The sequence below is a fragment of the Cnephaeus nilssonii genome (assembly GCF_951640355.1).
Source record: "Cnephaeus nilssonii genome assembly, chromosome: 14".
Taxonomy (NCBI): domain Eukaryota; kingdom Metazoa; phylum Chordata; class Mammalia; order Chiroptera; family Vespertilionidae; genus Cnephaeus; species Cnephaeus nilssonii.
Genome location: NC_137085.1, coordinates 10,111,918 through 10,127,348, shown reverse-complemented (window position 1 = coordinate 10,127,348; position 15,431 = coordinate 10,111,918). Strand labels below are relative to the sequence as shown.

Here is a 15,431-nt window from a genome sequence, read left to right as displayed (position 1 = left end):
CCCGAACAAGAATTTTGGAGCAGCTACTGTGTGTGTGGCCCTCTGCTTGGTGTTGCGGACGCAGTGGCCCACTCATCTTTTATCTCCACGGCCTTCTGTGTAAGTCAAGGCTGCCTGATAAGTGCTTGTTGAGTGACTAAGTAACGGCTGCAAGTTCCGAATGTATAGAACAGGAGAGAGTCCCGAGTCTGGGTCCCACCAGGACTGTCACCTGAGTCTCCGGGTGGCTGCAGGTGACAGTGCTACATTGGACGGTGGTGGGGGCCCCTCCTGTCATGGCGGTAGGCGTGTCCCAGGCTTCTGACACTCTGCGCGTCTCCTGCTGAGGCCAGGATGGTGACTGCCAACCCTCGGGAAGTCATTGCACGGACCCAGCCCCTCCTCGCCATTCACCTTCACGGGCTGGGCTGTGGTGCCCGCTGGACTGTTTCCAGGGAGCACTGGACGCGTTACATCCCGGCATTTGGCGGGAGGGGGGGGGGGGCGGGGGGAGGCTGCGGTTTCCTTCCCGCCGAGGTGTTCCTATGGGGCCGGGCATGTTCTGCAGCGATTCAGTTTCTGAGGCACATTTGCCAGATCTCAGACTTCCGGTGTAACAGCCGTCTCCCCTTGTATATTGTGCCAGGCTCTGTTCTGCGCATTTTTTAGGTGTGAATATATCGACCCCGTGAGGGAGGGACTGCTGTGACCCAGTTGTACAGATGAGGAAACTGAGGCACAGAGCGATCAGCTGAAGCGGCAGGCAGAGCTGGGTGTGATCTCGAAGAAGCCAGAGCCGGTGTCTCTAGTCCAGGCATCCTCAAACCACGGCCCGCGGGCCACATGCGGGTGTTTTTGCCGTTTTGTTTTTTTACTTCAAAATAAGATGTGTGCAGTGTGCATAGGAATTTATTCATAGTTGTTTTTTTTAACTATAGTCCGGCCCTCCAGCGGTCTGAGGGACAGTGAACTGGCCCCCTGTTTAAAAAGTTTGAGGACCCCTGGTCTAGACAGTGGGCGAGAGAGCCACCTCATCACTCCACCTCCCCGGCGACCCCCAACTGCCCTGGCATCATTGAGGCTGTCAGCAGCATCGTCCTGGAAGGCGGTGTGCAGGGGACGGGGCTGGAGAGCGCAGGCGCCCGTCAGGGGAGCCTCAGCTTTACTGGGAAATGGGGCAGTTGTTCCAGCCTGATTTTGCACGAGAGGCATCATGGGACCAGGTGGGGAGCCCTGGGAGTGAGAGGCTCAGAGCCAGGAGGGCCGAGCATCTTGCCCATTGGTGGGTTCCCATGATGGGCCTCCGTGATCGTTTGCCCTTGGCCCACCCAGAATGCTCAGAGCTTCGGGAGGATCCCCGGAGATGGGGGTCAGTGAGGATGACCCAGCAGCCTCTGCCCCAGGAGGTGTGGAGTCGGGCGGCTTCCATCCCCTCCCACTGCCCTCACCCTCATCCAAGCCACTGTGCATGCTCCCCATGGTGACAGCGGTGGCCACCTCACTCCGTTCTCTGGCTGCTTAGGCCTCCTCCCCGTGACAGCCAGAGCGATTGCTGATTCATTTACTCCTCAGTCCACTTGTGGATGCATTCATTTGCTTAATAAATATTTACCCAGCAGCCGCTGTCCTGAACACTGAGGTCAGAGTAGGGACCAGGTAGTTTCAAATCCTGCCTCTTAGGAGTTTTTATCCTACTGACAAACAATAAGCACATTAATAGTATAACATCAGGTGGTGATCAGTCTTATATAGAAAATCAGGGCCAGGGGTTAGAGTGGGGCATGTGCGTGCGTGTGTGTGTGTGTGTGTGTGTGTGTGTGTGTGTGTGTGTGGCGGGGGGAGGGGGGGCAGGGTGTTCAGGGTGCTGTTTTAGACAGGCTGGCCCAGGAAGGCCTCGCTGAGTCAGAACTAAATGAAGTGAGGGAAGGAGCCAGGAGCCCTGTGGGCAGAGGGAGCAGTGAGTGCAAAGGCCCTGAGGCAGGACCGTTCCATCCGGTTGCGAGGAGGAGGAGCAGGATGAGTGCAGAGTTTGGAATTTCCTCCCAGCAGGAAGGAAAGGCCTGAAGGGTTATGAGCTGGGAGGGACATTATCTGACTTGTGTTTCAGAGATTACATCTTGGCTGCTGGGTGAAGAATAGTGGTCAGTGCAAAGGAGAAAAATTAAGCAAGGTGGGGGTGGGGGTGGGGCTTGTGATTTTCGGTGGGAGGTGGTATTTCAGTAAGGTCTTAAAGGAGATGAGCGGGTTGAGTGTGCTTCATGAGTAGAAGAACATTCCAAGCAGAAGGAACAGCTGTATGGAGGCCTGACATGCCTGCATTGTCCTAGTGTGGCTTGAGAGAAATCGTGCAAAGGGGAACTTCACAGAAGGCAAACTTGACCTGTGTCTCCTTGGCAACACACTGCCCTCAGGTCCAAGTAGCTCCATGCTTGACTCCTGTGGAACCGCTGAAAGATTCTCAAACATCCTCTATCCTTTCTGCTTTATGTATGACCTACCCTCTGGAACACCCATCTTTCCCTCCTTTGCCCAGCTTACCCACAAGACTCAGCTTTCATCCGTGCTCACTCCTCCAGGAAGCCTTCCCTGATAACCCCTCCCCCGCTGCATTATATGCCTGTGCTTCCTCACTCTGTGCACAGTGTCCTCTGTGCTTGCTTGTGTCAGCCCCACTGTCTTTAAGCAGCTGAAGGCAGGGGTCATGTCTAACCTCCTCTGTGTCCCAGGCCCTGTCTGTATGGAGCATGGAGATGGCTGGGTCAGTATCGATCTCTGCACTTGAGACTTGAGCTAGGAGTTGGTCATGGAGGCTTGGCCATCCTGGGCTCTATGAGGTGGAGAAATGGCTCCTAGAGGCCCCAGGAGAGCCCAGTTTAGAGTGGAGCACTGCTCGGCCTCCCAGGAAAGGCCTAGAGAGGGCCCTTCGGCAGCTCAGTGTCGCTGGAGAGAGCATGAGGCTTCTGGTGAGTTAGGGAAGGAAGGAGGAAACGGGCATTTTTGCAAAGTAACATCCATTGAAACCTTGACCACCCCCTGCTGTTGGAACCATTAAAATTAGAAGAGGGAGGGAGGGATGAGTAGGTGGGAGCGGGGGTGGGGGGCAGGGGGGAACGGGGGGGGGGGGGGGGGGGGACTTTCCCCATCCACCTCTCTTTTGCATCTTACCACTTGCACACCTGCCTGGGATTGTGAGGGAGCAGTAGAGAGAAGCCTTGGTTTGGAGGTGCTGAATTCAGGAATTCCCAGTAAAGGTCAGAGCCACCCCACAGCATCTCCAGGTTGTCCCGGGGAGGCCTGGAAATAGCGAGTCTCAAAGGAAGATGGATTTTAAAATGACTAGCAAGGAAGTGGACATTAACTTTAACGCATAAAATAAGTCCCAGCGGAGGGGGCCCCGCCAGGAGCCACATAAACCACGTGGAGGTGGCGCAGGGGCCGTAGACCTGGAGCCTAGAGAGCAAACTGGTTCCCCCCTCGGTTTGTGTTTGCTCACATCGTTTCCTTCTCCGTTTCCAGAACACTCTGGACCTGGAGGACACTGGCCAGGCCGTCCAGGGCAACATGAACGCCCTCCCGGATGTTTCCCTGGTAAGAGGCTCCCTGGCCCTCTCCTCCATCGTCTGTGTGGGCCCCGGGGGCTGGCTTCTTGGTAAAAGCCAGGGGGGAGGACAGGGGACTGGGCTGTTCAGACGCCGTCCCAGGCCTGTGCTCAGTGTCCCTCCGCTCTCTCCGGCGCCACCGGGACGGCTCCACCCGGGCGTTGTAGGGGGGGCGGGGGGGGCTGTTTGCTTGCCCGGTTGGTGTCCCTTTGGCTGCGTTGTCTGAACATCCTCATAGCAAACACTGAAACATGGAGCGCGTGGCGAGAGCGCCCTGAAGAGGTCATGTGACCAGGATGGAAATGGAAGTTAAACATGACCTTTTGCCCAGGTGCACACAGCAGCATTCTAGATCACTCTGTGCTTCTGACCCAAATAACTCTTGAATGGCTTGGGCTCTGGAGCCAGACTGCCTGGCTTCAGATACCACCTCTGCCACTGACTGAGTGACTCCAGGCAAGTTTCTTGGCGGCTCTGTGCCTCAGTTTTCCCACCTGTACAATGGGATAAGAAGGTGTACCTGATCCGTAAGTCTGCGGCGACGGGTAAACTAGTTACTGTAGGGAAAGCTTTGGAACAGGGCCCGGGCCGCCTAGAGCTATAGTGTCGGATATTGGCACAGGCGGAGGGGCAAGAGTAATGCCAGTATCCATCGCTGCCACTCACCCAGCACCTGCTGGGCGGCGGGCACCTTGCTAACCCATTCTACGCCTCCCCTCACCTCCCACAGCTCTGCCGTACGTGGTTTCCCCCACTGTCCAGGGGTGCGCTCCGAGAGAGAGGCGCAGTGACGCGCCCAGGGCCACACAGCACCCAGCCCCTGTCTGTCTGCCTCCTGTCCGCACTCTCTGCCTCCAGTCCTGTCACGCCTCCCCTCCCATCTCTAGTTGCTAAAACAATCTCCTTAAAAGAAAAGCCAGAGAGATGCCTTTATTGTTTTTCCATCCTCCGCATCCCGGCTTTAATTATGTCTCGTTCCCTGTGACAAGCCCTGGCTGATGCCAAGGACTTCAATTCCCAAAGGTAACGGTGCTGTCCCCAGAGACGCGGCCAGGATCCCCATGCTTATCAGCTGCCGAGATGCTGGGAGAAGTTTTCCACTCGGTGTTGCATTATTCAGCGCCGTGTGGCCAGGAGCTGATAGAGCTGGGACGGAATTCCAGCCGGGCCGGGCCCACTCGGCTGTCCTGTCCGATCTCCCCTCTTCCAGCCGAAATGGGCTCTGACTCCTTCTACTCCTGCTGGGTCTTTTGGCAGGATGAAGTCAAGTCCACGGCCGAGGGGCTGCCTGGCTACAAGCTGCCTCCGCCCCCACCACCTCTCGCCCAGCCGAAGAAGCTCGGAAGTCAGGACCAAAAGCCACCCTCCTCCGCCTCTTCCCACTCGGGCATAGTCTTCTCCGCTCCGCAGAACCGCAGCCCACCGGCTGGCACCGCCCCCGCCCCAGAGGCCCCCTCAGCGCAGGACTCGCCCTCCTCCCCCATCTACGCCTCCATCTCCCCTGCCAACCCTGGCGCCAAGCGGCCGCTGGATGCCCACCTGGCCCTGGTCAACCAGCACCCCATTGGCCCCTTCCCACGGGTCCAGTCCCCCCCGCACCTGAGAAGTCCCCCCGCAGAGACCATGCTGGCTGGGGGCTGCCTCCCACCACCCTCCCCGTCGGGGCGCCCAGACCAGACAGGCACAAACCAGCACTATGTCATGGTGGAGGTGCACCGCCCGGACAGCGAGCCCGACGTGAACGAAGTGAGGGCGCTGCCCCAGGCTCGCAGTGAGTACCAGCAGACCCTGGGGGCTGGGCTCGGGGCGGGGGGGGGGGGGAGGGAGGCCCGCTGTGTGATCTTGGGGGTTCGTCCTCTCTGGATTGATCTGCGCACCAGCACAGTGAAGGTAAACAGGTGCTCACCCAGCGAGGGGCCTCCTAGCCCAGGTGTTCCCCCCAGGGTGAGGGTGGCTGGGGAACAGGGTCCTGGGCCCACACTGAGGGACTTTGGAGTCAGACACACGAGTGTGAGTCCTGGCTCTGCCTTGTACGGGCTGTGTGGTTGTGGGCCCGCTACTGTGCCTCTCTGAGCCGCTTCCCCATCCTCGAATGGAGGTGGCAGGGACAGCCCTGCCAGGCTGCTGTGAAGGTCGGGCTCCCCCTCCTGAGCCTCCAACCCCATCACCTTGCATTCACCTACCAGGCCCCCCCCCCGCCCCCAGAGACTGAGCTTGTTGAGGGCAGGGGTGGCTCCTGCGATCTTTGTCCCCCAGGACTTGGCACGGAGAAGGTGCTGGGGAAGGTGGGCCCCTGGAGGTCTCCTGACTTGGGGCTGCAGGGTCAGAGTGCAGGATGGGCCTACCAGGAACCCAGGAAGCCAGCCCCAGGCTGCAGCCCGGGAGTTTCCAGAGGGCATCAGCCAGCCGAGGAGGTGGAGGGGAGGGGAGGGAGCCTGGGCCCTGGGCATCTCCCCTCCTGCAGAGGTGGGCACATTTTGTTGGATTCTGCTGCCATCTTGTGGTTAAAGTGATTTGTGGGGGGGTCCCCCTGTGGCCTGGAAGGGGGTGGACCCGTCAGGGGACCCTTACTGAGTGTCTGCTGTATGCCATGCAGTGGGCAGACTAGGATGCAGAGTGCAGGGTCCCTGCGCACAGTGGCTTGGTGAGGGGGAGCTGCTGAGGGAGAGCAGGCGGGCTGTGGTGAGAAACCTGAGCTGTCATACTTGGATCACTGCTGCTTCGAGACCTGGCACTGAGCTGGACACGCATGATAATAAGGGCTAACCATTGTACAGTACTGTCTGTGCGCTGGACACTGTTCTAGGCACTTCGCCTATATTAGCAACTCATCTAATCACTCCCAACAGTCCTGTGAGGCTGGTACTGTTATCCCTATTTTATAGATGAAGAGGCACAGAAAGTAATTGTGGAGCCAGGCGATCTAGCACAAGTCAGCTCTCTTGACTGCTTCACTCTGTACGTCATATCTTCCGGTCTTTATGGTAACCCCATTGGAGAGGCATCATTGCTTCGGATTAGAACAAGGACATGGAGGCTCAGAGAGGCTATGTAGCTTGCCCAGCATTGCACAGCTGGTCAGAGGGAATTCCTGTCCAACCTGCCAGACTTAAGAGTGTGTGTTCTTAATGTCGGGTCTCGGACTCGGGGACTAGGCCATCACTGATACACATGGTGAAGCACCTGGAGTTGACCGGAGAACCAGAGGGGCATGTGTCCACACTCAGCTCAGGCCAGTTGGGGTCGTGCAGGGGTATAGACCAGCATGGAAGAACTTCTGTGGTTTTTTTTTTCTTAAGAAGCTAGAAATTTAAATTTTATATGAGATCTCCTAATTTCAATGTGTTGGTCCACCATTAAAAATTGACAGCATTGTATGTGTTTAAAAACAACAACCCTGCATCTGTGGGCTGGGTTTGCTTCGTTTCTCTGTTCTAATCATTACACCAGGGGCTGTCAGGGCAGACATCCTGGAAGTGGCAGCCTTGGGGCCAGGCCCAGTTGGAAGGGCAGGTCTCAGTGGGTAAAAGGGTGGTGCCCTCCAGCTATCCCCAACCGCCCAGTCTTTGCCCAGGGAATCCCGCCAAGCCTTCCAGTCTGCAGGTTCATCACCTCCTCCAGGAAGCCCTCCCTGATCTCAACTATGAATCACACTCTCCTCCTGTTCCCCCCTCCCAGCAGCCTCCACACTCTCTCAGCTCTCAGACAGTGGGCAGACTCTGAGTGAGGACAGCGGTGTGGATGCTGGCGAGGTGGAGGCCAGCGCCCCTGGTCGAGGCAGACAGATGGCGTCCACCAAGAGCAGGAGTAGCAAGGAGCCACCTCGGAACGAGAGGAGCACAGAGGGGGCAACCAAACCGGTGAGTGAGGAGGAGGGGGTCACAGAGGGTGAGGGGAAGCACAGGAAGTCCCTGACCAGGGTTCAGCTTGTCAAGTGACCACAGGGAATGGAGCGAGCCCCTCACTGGAAGGGTGTGGGCACTGGAAAGGGTAACTGGAGGCCTAGTTCAAGTCCTGCCTTTGCTGTGACACTGACCAGCCGAGCCCTGAGGCTGGTCTTGAGAATCTTAAAGCTCAGTCCTGACATGGTGAGGTGGCTGTGGGGGGTGCGGGGGGAGGGAGGGAGGCGGGGAGAGTGCAGACCTGGATTGAGTCCTGGTGCCACCACCAGGCAGCCTTGGCCGCCCCTTAACTTCCCGAGCCTCAGGGATTTTTGTGGCAATTAGGAGCTGAGAACACCAAGTGCTTAGCTTGCTGCCTGGCATATTGGAGGCTCCCAACACAGGCTGGCGTCTGAGCCCTGCTGACCTAAAGCTGTCATGCCCAGGCCTAGACACTGAGAAGGCTTTTGTCACTGGTCTCCTTCACACCCACAGCCTGGACTCTTGGAGCCCACATCCACCCTGGTCCGAGTGAAGAAAAGCGCGGCCACCCTGGGCATCGCCATCGAGGGTGGCGCCAACACCCGCCAGCCCCTGCCCAGGATCGTCACCATTCAGGTACTTCCCCAGGGGCCCCGCTGACTACCTCCCCCTCCCCCTGGGAGTCTTTTCTCGGCATCCCAGGGTTGTGCCACCCCTACAGGTGACCCAACACTGAAGGGCAGACCCAGGCTCATACGACCTTTGCTCTCCCTGAGCCTCAGTTTCCTAATCAGTGCCATGGACACCTAGATGGTAGCTGCCAGGTTGGCAATGTCAGATCTGACCCTGTGGGTATCCAGAGCCAGGCCAGCCTAGTCCTCAGGTGTCCTACGTGCCTCCGACCTGTGTCTCACCCCACAGCGAGGTGGCTCGGCCCACAACTGTGGGCAGCTGAAGGTGGGCCACGTGATCCTGGAGGTGAACGGGCTGACGCTGCGGGGCAAGGAGCACCGGGAAGCCGCGCGCATCATCGCCGAGGCCTTCAAGACCAAGGAGTGTGACTACATCGACTTTCTGGTCACCGAATTCAATGTGATGCTCTAGGGGCTGAGGCCTGAGGGCCACCCACCGCTGCCCAGCCCCTGGCCCAGCCCCTCTCCCTCCTGGCACTGTTACGCTCCCTGAGGGGCCAGGGCTGCATGGCCAGGGTAGCAGGAAGACACCCCCACTCCTTCCGGGCCCACTGGACCAGAACCGGGAGAGGAGGGCCAGGCGAAGCAAACAGAAGGTCAGGTCAGGTCAGGATCTGGTGCTGTGCACGGTACACAGCAGGCACTCACTACAAGTGTGGCTTTCAGGAAGGGGAAGGACACAGCGTCTTGGCACGTCCGCCTGAGGTCTGCCAGGGCCTGCTCCTCTGGGTTGACTGGGGGGCACGGTGCCCCTGGCCACCTAGGACCTGGCCATCCCCAGATGCCTTGGCTTTGTCTAGAGTGAGGTCACATGAGAATTCATGGACACGGCCCCCAGCCCGGGGGCATCTTGCAGGACCTTTAGTGCCACAAATAAGCATCAAGCACCCCCTTCCCATTTACGCCCCCATTCCACCTAGCTCCTTGTCCCCCATGGTATTTATTATTTATTTCCCTCTCCGCACCCTGGGGACCCAAGACCCCAGCTTCCTACCGCACCCCCCTGCCTATCCCAGAGGCCTTGCAGGTGACCAGCAACGTCAGTGTATTTATATACAGAGCTTATGACTTTAATTTTTCAATAAAGAGATCTGAACAAGGTTAGAGTCCAGTGTGCTGTGTAGCCTGCCTGTGTGACTGGGGTCTTGATTGCTCAACGTGGAGATGGGGGTAGGGCAGTTGGAGGCATCAGAGCACCAGACATCACCATCCTCTCCCCTCGCCGCCCCCCCCCCCCCACTTTGGGAGTGCAGAGGCACTTGAAACCACACCTGCGTCTTGGAACACCCTACCTGACGGTTACTTACAGGTAATACTTTTAGATGAAAAGGCACGGGCATGTCATGGGGCAGAATACACAGTGTGCGTGGATGTTTTAAATTACAGGGAGGTGGCCCACTTTATGTCAGGTCCCAGAAACTGACTCTGAGGTGAGGATTTGTATGCAAGTCATTCATTAAGGAAGGGAGAGGCAGTGAAGGAGTGGGGGCTCAGGAGGGGAAGGGGAGCAGCCAAGCCTGGGAGGGGAACACCAGAGTGTAAGTTATACCTAGAGTTGTCCCCCCTCAGGGCGGGGGGACAGGGCTTTCATGCTCTCAGTCTTTGATCAAGGCCTGGGGGAGAGGGGAGAGAGAGACAGTAAATTCCCAATCACATCTCACCCTCTATCTGTGCAGGCCACATGCTGTTCTAGGAGCCCAGGGCAGTGGCTGTTACAAGTAACAATACATGGAGAGGAAAGAGGAGAGGGCGGCAAGAGATGGTCGGCTTCCCAGCCCCTAAGCCCATTTCCTTCATCCCCAGGGTTCCTCTGGGGCAAGAAGAGTTTGAAAAGGTCTGCTTTGTCCGGCCCAGTGTCCAGCGCCTGCCAGAATGGGTCCGGGGCAGTTGATCCCACAGACCTGCACCAGATTCTGCACTTGGCTGCCCCTGTCCCCTCCCCAGGCCAAGGAGATCACCTGGAGACCGGAGCCCTGGATTCCGCTAGACCTCTGAAACAGCCTATCCCGGAAGGTCCTAGCCCCGCCCCAGTCCTAACACCCCTGCAGGGAAGAACCCTGACGTAGCCAGAGAGCTTTGTCAGGCCCCAGATCTCCTGGCATCAGACTCCGAAGCCTGTGTGATCAAGGGCCATCTTTCTGAGCCCAAGTTCCCATCTGGAAAGTGGGTGTGGTAGGCTGAAGAACGGCCCCTAAAGGTATTCCGATCCCTGGAACACGTGAATGTTACCTTATATGGCAAAGGGACTTTGCAGATGTGATTCAGGCATTTAGCTGGAGAGGTTATCCTGGACTATTGGGGCGGGCCCAACATGATCACTTGGATCTTTGAAAAAGGGAGGCAGGGGGAGGGAGGCTGGACACAGAACAGGAAAAGGTGTGATGATGGAAATGGAGGTTGGAGTGGTGTTTTGAAGATGGAGCCCAGGAGTGCAGATTGCCACTAGAAGCTGATAAAGATAAGGAAATGGGTTCTCCTTCAGGCTCCAGAAGGAAGCTGCCTGGCTGACACCTTGACTTGAACCAGTGAGACTGGTTTTGGACTTCCGACCTCTCTTTGTAAGAGAACCAATTAGTGTTATTTTTAAGCCAGGAACTGGTGGTAATTTGTTACAGCAGACACAGGAAGCCAATGCATGGGGATGCTGCTGCTTGCCTGCAATGGAGGTTGGGATGCTGTGTGTGGACCAGGCTCCGAGTCAGCCCCAGGGAGATGACTGCAGTCAGGGTGATGGTGAATGAAGAAAGGGGCCCCCTGGTCTTATAAATGCCACTCCTTTCCCAGGCCCAGGGGACAGAGAGCCCCAGCAGCTGCAGCCCATGGTCCCAAGTTTGTAATCTGAAAAAAAAAATAAGTTGAGAATGAATTTCTAGAGCCATTGCTTCTGAAATTGCTAGGACTGACTCTGGAGCTGTGGAATTTTAAACCTAAAAAATTCATTTGCAAGTGGATTTAGAAAGGTCAAATTGCTTGCCCAAAGTTGCATCACTAGTGAGTGGCAGAAGACAAATTTAGGCCTATGACAAATTTAGCCTGGCTTCCACAACATGAAGCCCCAGAACAAGCACACGTCGTGTTGTCTTTTGAAAAGATCCAGTATCATGGGCGAAGGCAGCTTTGAATATTGTAAGAGGAAGGGGCCAGAAGTCCACCTGGGACACATGTGCCTGTGGCCCTAAGATCTTTACTCATGACACCAGAGCTGGAGGGGGGAGGTATGGCTAGAGAATCTCAGAGTGTGTTGGTAGAAGAAGACAGGAGGTGAGTTTTTGGCTTGAGCTGGGGTCTCCTCAAGCAAGTGCCAAGTTGGCCTTTAAATCCCCTGGAGCCCTCTCTGCTTGAGAGAAAACAGGGTGGGGGTGGGGAGGGTGGAGTAGCCCAGTGTGGGGAGTACGGAACAAACAAGGCCCAGCTCAGGGTGCCCACCTTAGTGTCTAAAACCTGGCATCATATTCCACCTCCACCACTTTCTGCCTGTGTAAGTGGGCAAGTCACTTAAACTGAGCCTCAGTTTTCTCATCTTTAAATGGGAAGCATAATACTAACCTAACTTGTGAATTATTGTGAGGGTTTGCTAAAAATTTTCCCTGGGACAGAGGAGGCCTTTAGTGAATAGAAGCTGCTATTGTAATTCCCGTTAGAGATGTGTACAGGGAGTCACTGGCAACCTGGGGGGACTGATAACTGGGCTGCAACATAGCTGGATGCAAGTCCTTGGGAAAGTCACTTCCTGTCTCCAGGCCTGTTAATCTCCCCTGTGAAGTACCATTCTTCTAGGAACTCTTTAAATTAGGTCCATTGTTTTATTTCTTCGTGCAAGAGTAGGTCTTCCTTCCCCCGCCCCTACCCGCACCAGCTTCCCTCTGGCACCTGGGATCTGGGCTTCCCTCACAGTAGCCCCGGCTTTGTCCGGAAGGATGTCCGGTCTAATTAGCATATTATGCTTTTATTATCATAGATAGTTCTAGTGCCAGGTTTATTTACTTTCGTCACCTACACTGTGAGGCAAGAGCTACAAATCCCATTTATCTGAAGCTCAGTGGCAGCCAGTGGCAGAACTGGGGCAAGTGCCTAGGCCAGTTTGACACTGTACACAGCCATTCTTCAAGGTGCATTTCATATTCACTGCAGGACCTTGGGCAGATTCTTGTTTCTCTCCAGGATTGGGTTTCCCCACTTGCTCTGGACTAGAATATACTCATGATAATACCAACGTACCTCATAGGAGAGGATGGGTCCATAGTAAGAGCTTACAAGAGTGCCTGACACATAAGTGCTCAAGAAAAGTTTATTACAGTATTATTACTACTATTATGAAGCAGTTCGTTTCCACTATGAGAGTTTTATTTCTTCCTCGTTGCAACCTGGCACAAATGTCTTAACTCCGGGCTTCAATCTCGCGTCTGCAGCCGGACGGGTTACCGGAGGTACTAGTACACGCAACCTCCCAGATTTGAGATTTTTCCCGGGTGGAGTCGAGTCTGACTCCCTGAGGGCGGGCCGCAGGCTACCGCCTCTCTGTGATTGGTGCAACTTCGAGACCCCGCCTCCTGGGGCCGCACCCCGCCCGTCAGAGGCCGGCCTCGGGGATTATGCAAAATATCTCCGCCCCGCCCCGCGCCCGGATTGGAGGCCTTTGTTTGCCGCTCAACTCCAGGAAACCACCCCGCGCTGCGGCGGCCAGCAGGTGAGAAGCGGGGAGGGGCTCGCGGTGGGTCCGGGGCGGGTTCTGGCCCCTCGCAGGGTCTCAGTGTCTCCGTCGGGGGGAATGGGAAGGGAGGGTGAGCAGCGCCGATGGGCCTGGGTCCACGGGGACGGTGCTGATCTCGGTCTCTCCCACGTGGAAACCATCGCCGCTCTGGGAGTGGGAGGGAGTCCTGGAGAGGCTATGCATTCCGAGTCCACACCCGGCAGTCTCCACCTTCCGGCCTCAGTCTCCACCTCCGCGCAATGGGGGCGTTGGCTTTTTCTCACTGCCTGCGGCTGGCGCGGGTCCAAGGGAGGGGAGGGGTCCCCAGGGAATCTGGAGGTGGTCCTTGGCCCGGCCGAGGGCTGTGTTTGGGTTAGAGGTGTGGCCGGGTAGCTGTGGTTACGGGGAGGTGGGACTTTTCTGTCCTGGGGTTTGTGTGAGGTTCGCTCACCCGGCAACCACCGCGCACCCTGACAACCCGGAGCCGCGCGCCCTCCCCAGACGCCTAACGCAAGTTTCTTTTCCTCTTTTTGGCGGGGAGAGAGGTAGAGCGAGGGCCAGCATGGGGGTGGGCAGCTCTGACAGTGGTAGGAACTGGAATGGACTGCGGAAATGTAAGAGCAGCCCCTCTTGGTACACAGATGGGGAGACTGAGACTCAGAAATGGGGCACAGCTCAGCAGGGCAGGTGCAGAGCTGGCAACTCTCCCAGTGGGATGGGGCTGGCGGGGGCAGCGCCAGAGCCAGTTTTTTGGTGCGACCTGGATAAGACTCCTGTGCCCGGCTTTTGTTGAGAGAAATGACAGAGTGCAGCGGATCATTACCCACGTTTAAAAAGCTGCTGCTTCTGAGTGAGAAAGTTGGAAAGGAAAGTTGCTGATAACAAACGGGGGCTGTTTTGGAGCAGAGAAGAGAAGCTGAGACAGGCTGCAGTGAAAAGAGACATTGTTCCTGTCCTCTAGAACAGAAGGAAAAGAAATGGCTGAAACTGAAGCATGAAGGACTGAGGTTAGATATTTACAGGGACTTCCCAAGAAAACTTTCCAGGCGCTGCTTCTAGAGTTGAGGGGTTTTACTTTTTGGCCCTTGGTCCTGTTTTGTCAAGAAAACAGTTTCTGCCTGTCCATTTCAGGGGGTCTAAGTCTGGCTTACTTACCAGTAGGGGGATGGACCTGAGGGTGTTTTGGGACCATTTTGGGTTTATTCCCAGGAACCGTCTCAGTTCTTCTGCAGGAGGGAGAAGGTACTCATGTGGAGCCTTTGCCTCCCAAAGTCCAGTGGTTTGCATTTGAAACATGTGATTTGGGCTGTTTCTTGCAAGGAAATTTCATCAGCTCCCATCAGCCTGCACAGTCCACCAGGGGCGCTAGGGTTGGGGTTTCCAGAGAGCCTGGGAATGGTCCAGGCACTGAGGCTGTCGTGCTGAGAGCTGAGAGTGTTTTTTGAAAACTGGTACATACCAAGGACATTTCCAAGAGGGAGGGGGTGAAGAAAAAATGTTTTAGGGCATCCAGCTGAATCACCAGCTGAATTCCACATCCTTTTTATGCTTCCTCGGTCCAGGGAGGTGGGACAGATCTGGAGACTGGGAGCTAAAAGAACTTGGTTCAAATCCTCAGCCTGGTTTCAATTCTGAGCATCTCAGTTTTCCCATCTGTAAAATGGGAATAGTAATGCCCACTTCAGCGCCACTTTAAGGCTCAAGTGAGGTGGCATCCTAGAGAATTTTGTGCAGCCTACATTCTGAGTCTGGAGATGAGGAAACTGAAGCCCAGAGAAAGGAAGGAATAGCAGCATTAATATTATTGGTAATAATAACTCATGGTTATTGAGTGCTGTATTCTAGCCATTGTGCCAAGGGCTTTACTGCAATGATTGGGGTCCAGAAAGCCGGGAGCCCTTGTCTATCTTGTCACTAGTCACCTTCCTGGTGCCCAGGACAGAACCCTACACATAGTAAGTGTTTATTTAGTACATCGTTGATCACCTGTATTATATCACTTCCTGGCCAGGCGGGGAGCCAGGTCAAAATGCCTGCACTCCACTGCAGATCCCCTGAAGGGTGGATTTGAAAGGAAACTTTTCTGGATGAGGCTCCTAGTCTATTCTGTGAGCTGTGCAGTATAGCAACCCTCTGACTTGGGAACAGGTCTGTGTAAGCCTGAATTCCAGGCCAAAATATCTGACCTTTAACCTTAAAGTGATAGCACCAATCATGGTCTTTAAGCAGGGAAAGGCTTGACCAGAATCATGCTCTAAGAAGATTATCCGGCAGCAGGTGCCCAAGGGATTGGAGGGGCAGGTGAATGGGAATAGGCTCTGAGTGGCAGGGGAGCCAGGAGGATGCTAACGGCACCCCTCCTGTGTTTTCTGAGCACCCCCAGGTGCTAAGCTGAGCAAACACATTGTGCTGTTACTCTACATTCATGCTCCTGAAGAAAGTGCTACCCCAGTCAGTAGATGAAGATATCAGAGAGGTTCAGAAATCTATCTAAAGGTCAGAGCTATCAGATCTGGAGCCAGGCCTTCCTGCCCCCAGACCTCAGCATTTAAAAAAAAATAGATTTTTATTGATTTCAGAGAGGAAGGAAGAGGGAGAGCGATAGAAA

At 55.7% G+C, this 15,431-nt stretch overlaps 2 protein-coding genes across 13 annotated transcripts in view; both read left to right on the top strand.

The window, feature by feature from the left end:
- Positions 1 to 9,197, top strand: part of WHRN (whirlin) — a 64,497-nt gene extending 55,300 nt beyond the window's left edge. For 2 of the 4 annotated variants that reach the window (XM_079789957.1, XM_079789955.1), the window contains 5 exons: positions 3,496 to 3,567; positions 4,836 to 5,349; positions 7,260 to 7,438; positions 7,955 to 8,077; positions 8,363 to 9,197. In XM_079789957.1, coding sequence (XP_079646083.1) covers positions 3,496 to 3,567; positions 4,836 to 5,349; positions 7,260 to 7,438; positions 7,955 to 8,077; positions 8,363 to 8,545 — 1,071 coding nt within the window. In that variant the 3' untranslated portion in view covers positions 8,546 to 9,197. Of the gene's footprint in view, positions 1 to 3,495; positions 3,568 to 4,835; positions 5,350 to 7,256; positions 7,439 to 7,954; positions 8,078 to 8,362 lie in introns of all 4 variants that reach the window. The other 2 variants (XM_079789956.1, XM_079789954.1) reach the window with 1 other exon arrangement.
- Positions 9,198 to 12,779: 3,582 nt separating this feature from the next.
- Positions 12,780 to 15,431, top strand: part of AKNA (AT-hook transcription factor) — a 52,095-nt gene continuing 49,443 nt past the window's right edge. For 6 of the 9 annotated variants that reach the window (XM_079790265.1, XM_079790266.1, XM_079790264.1 and 3 more), the window contains exon 1: positions 13,152 to 13,333. The gene's annotated coding sequence lies outside the window, so the exon portion shown is untranslated. Of the gene's footprint in view, positions 12,821 to 13,114; positions 13,334 to 13,431; positions 13,831 to 15,431 lie in introns of those variants that run through there. The other 3 variants (XM_079790261.1, XM_079790260.1, XM_079790262.1) reach the window with 3 other exon arrangements.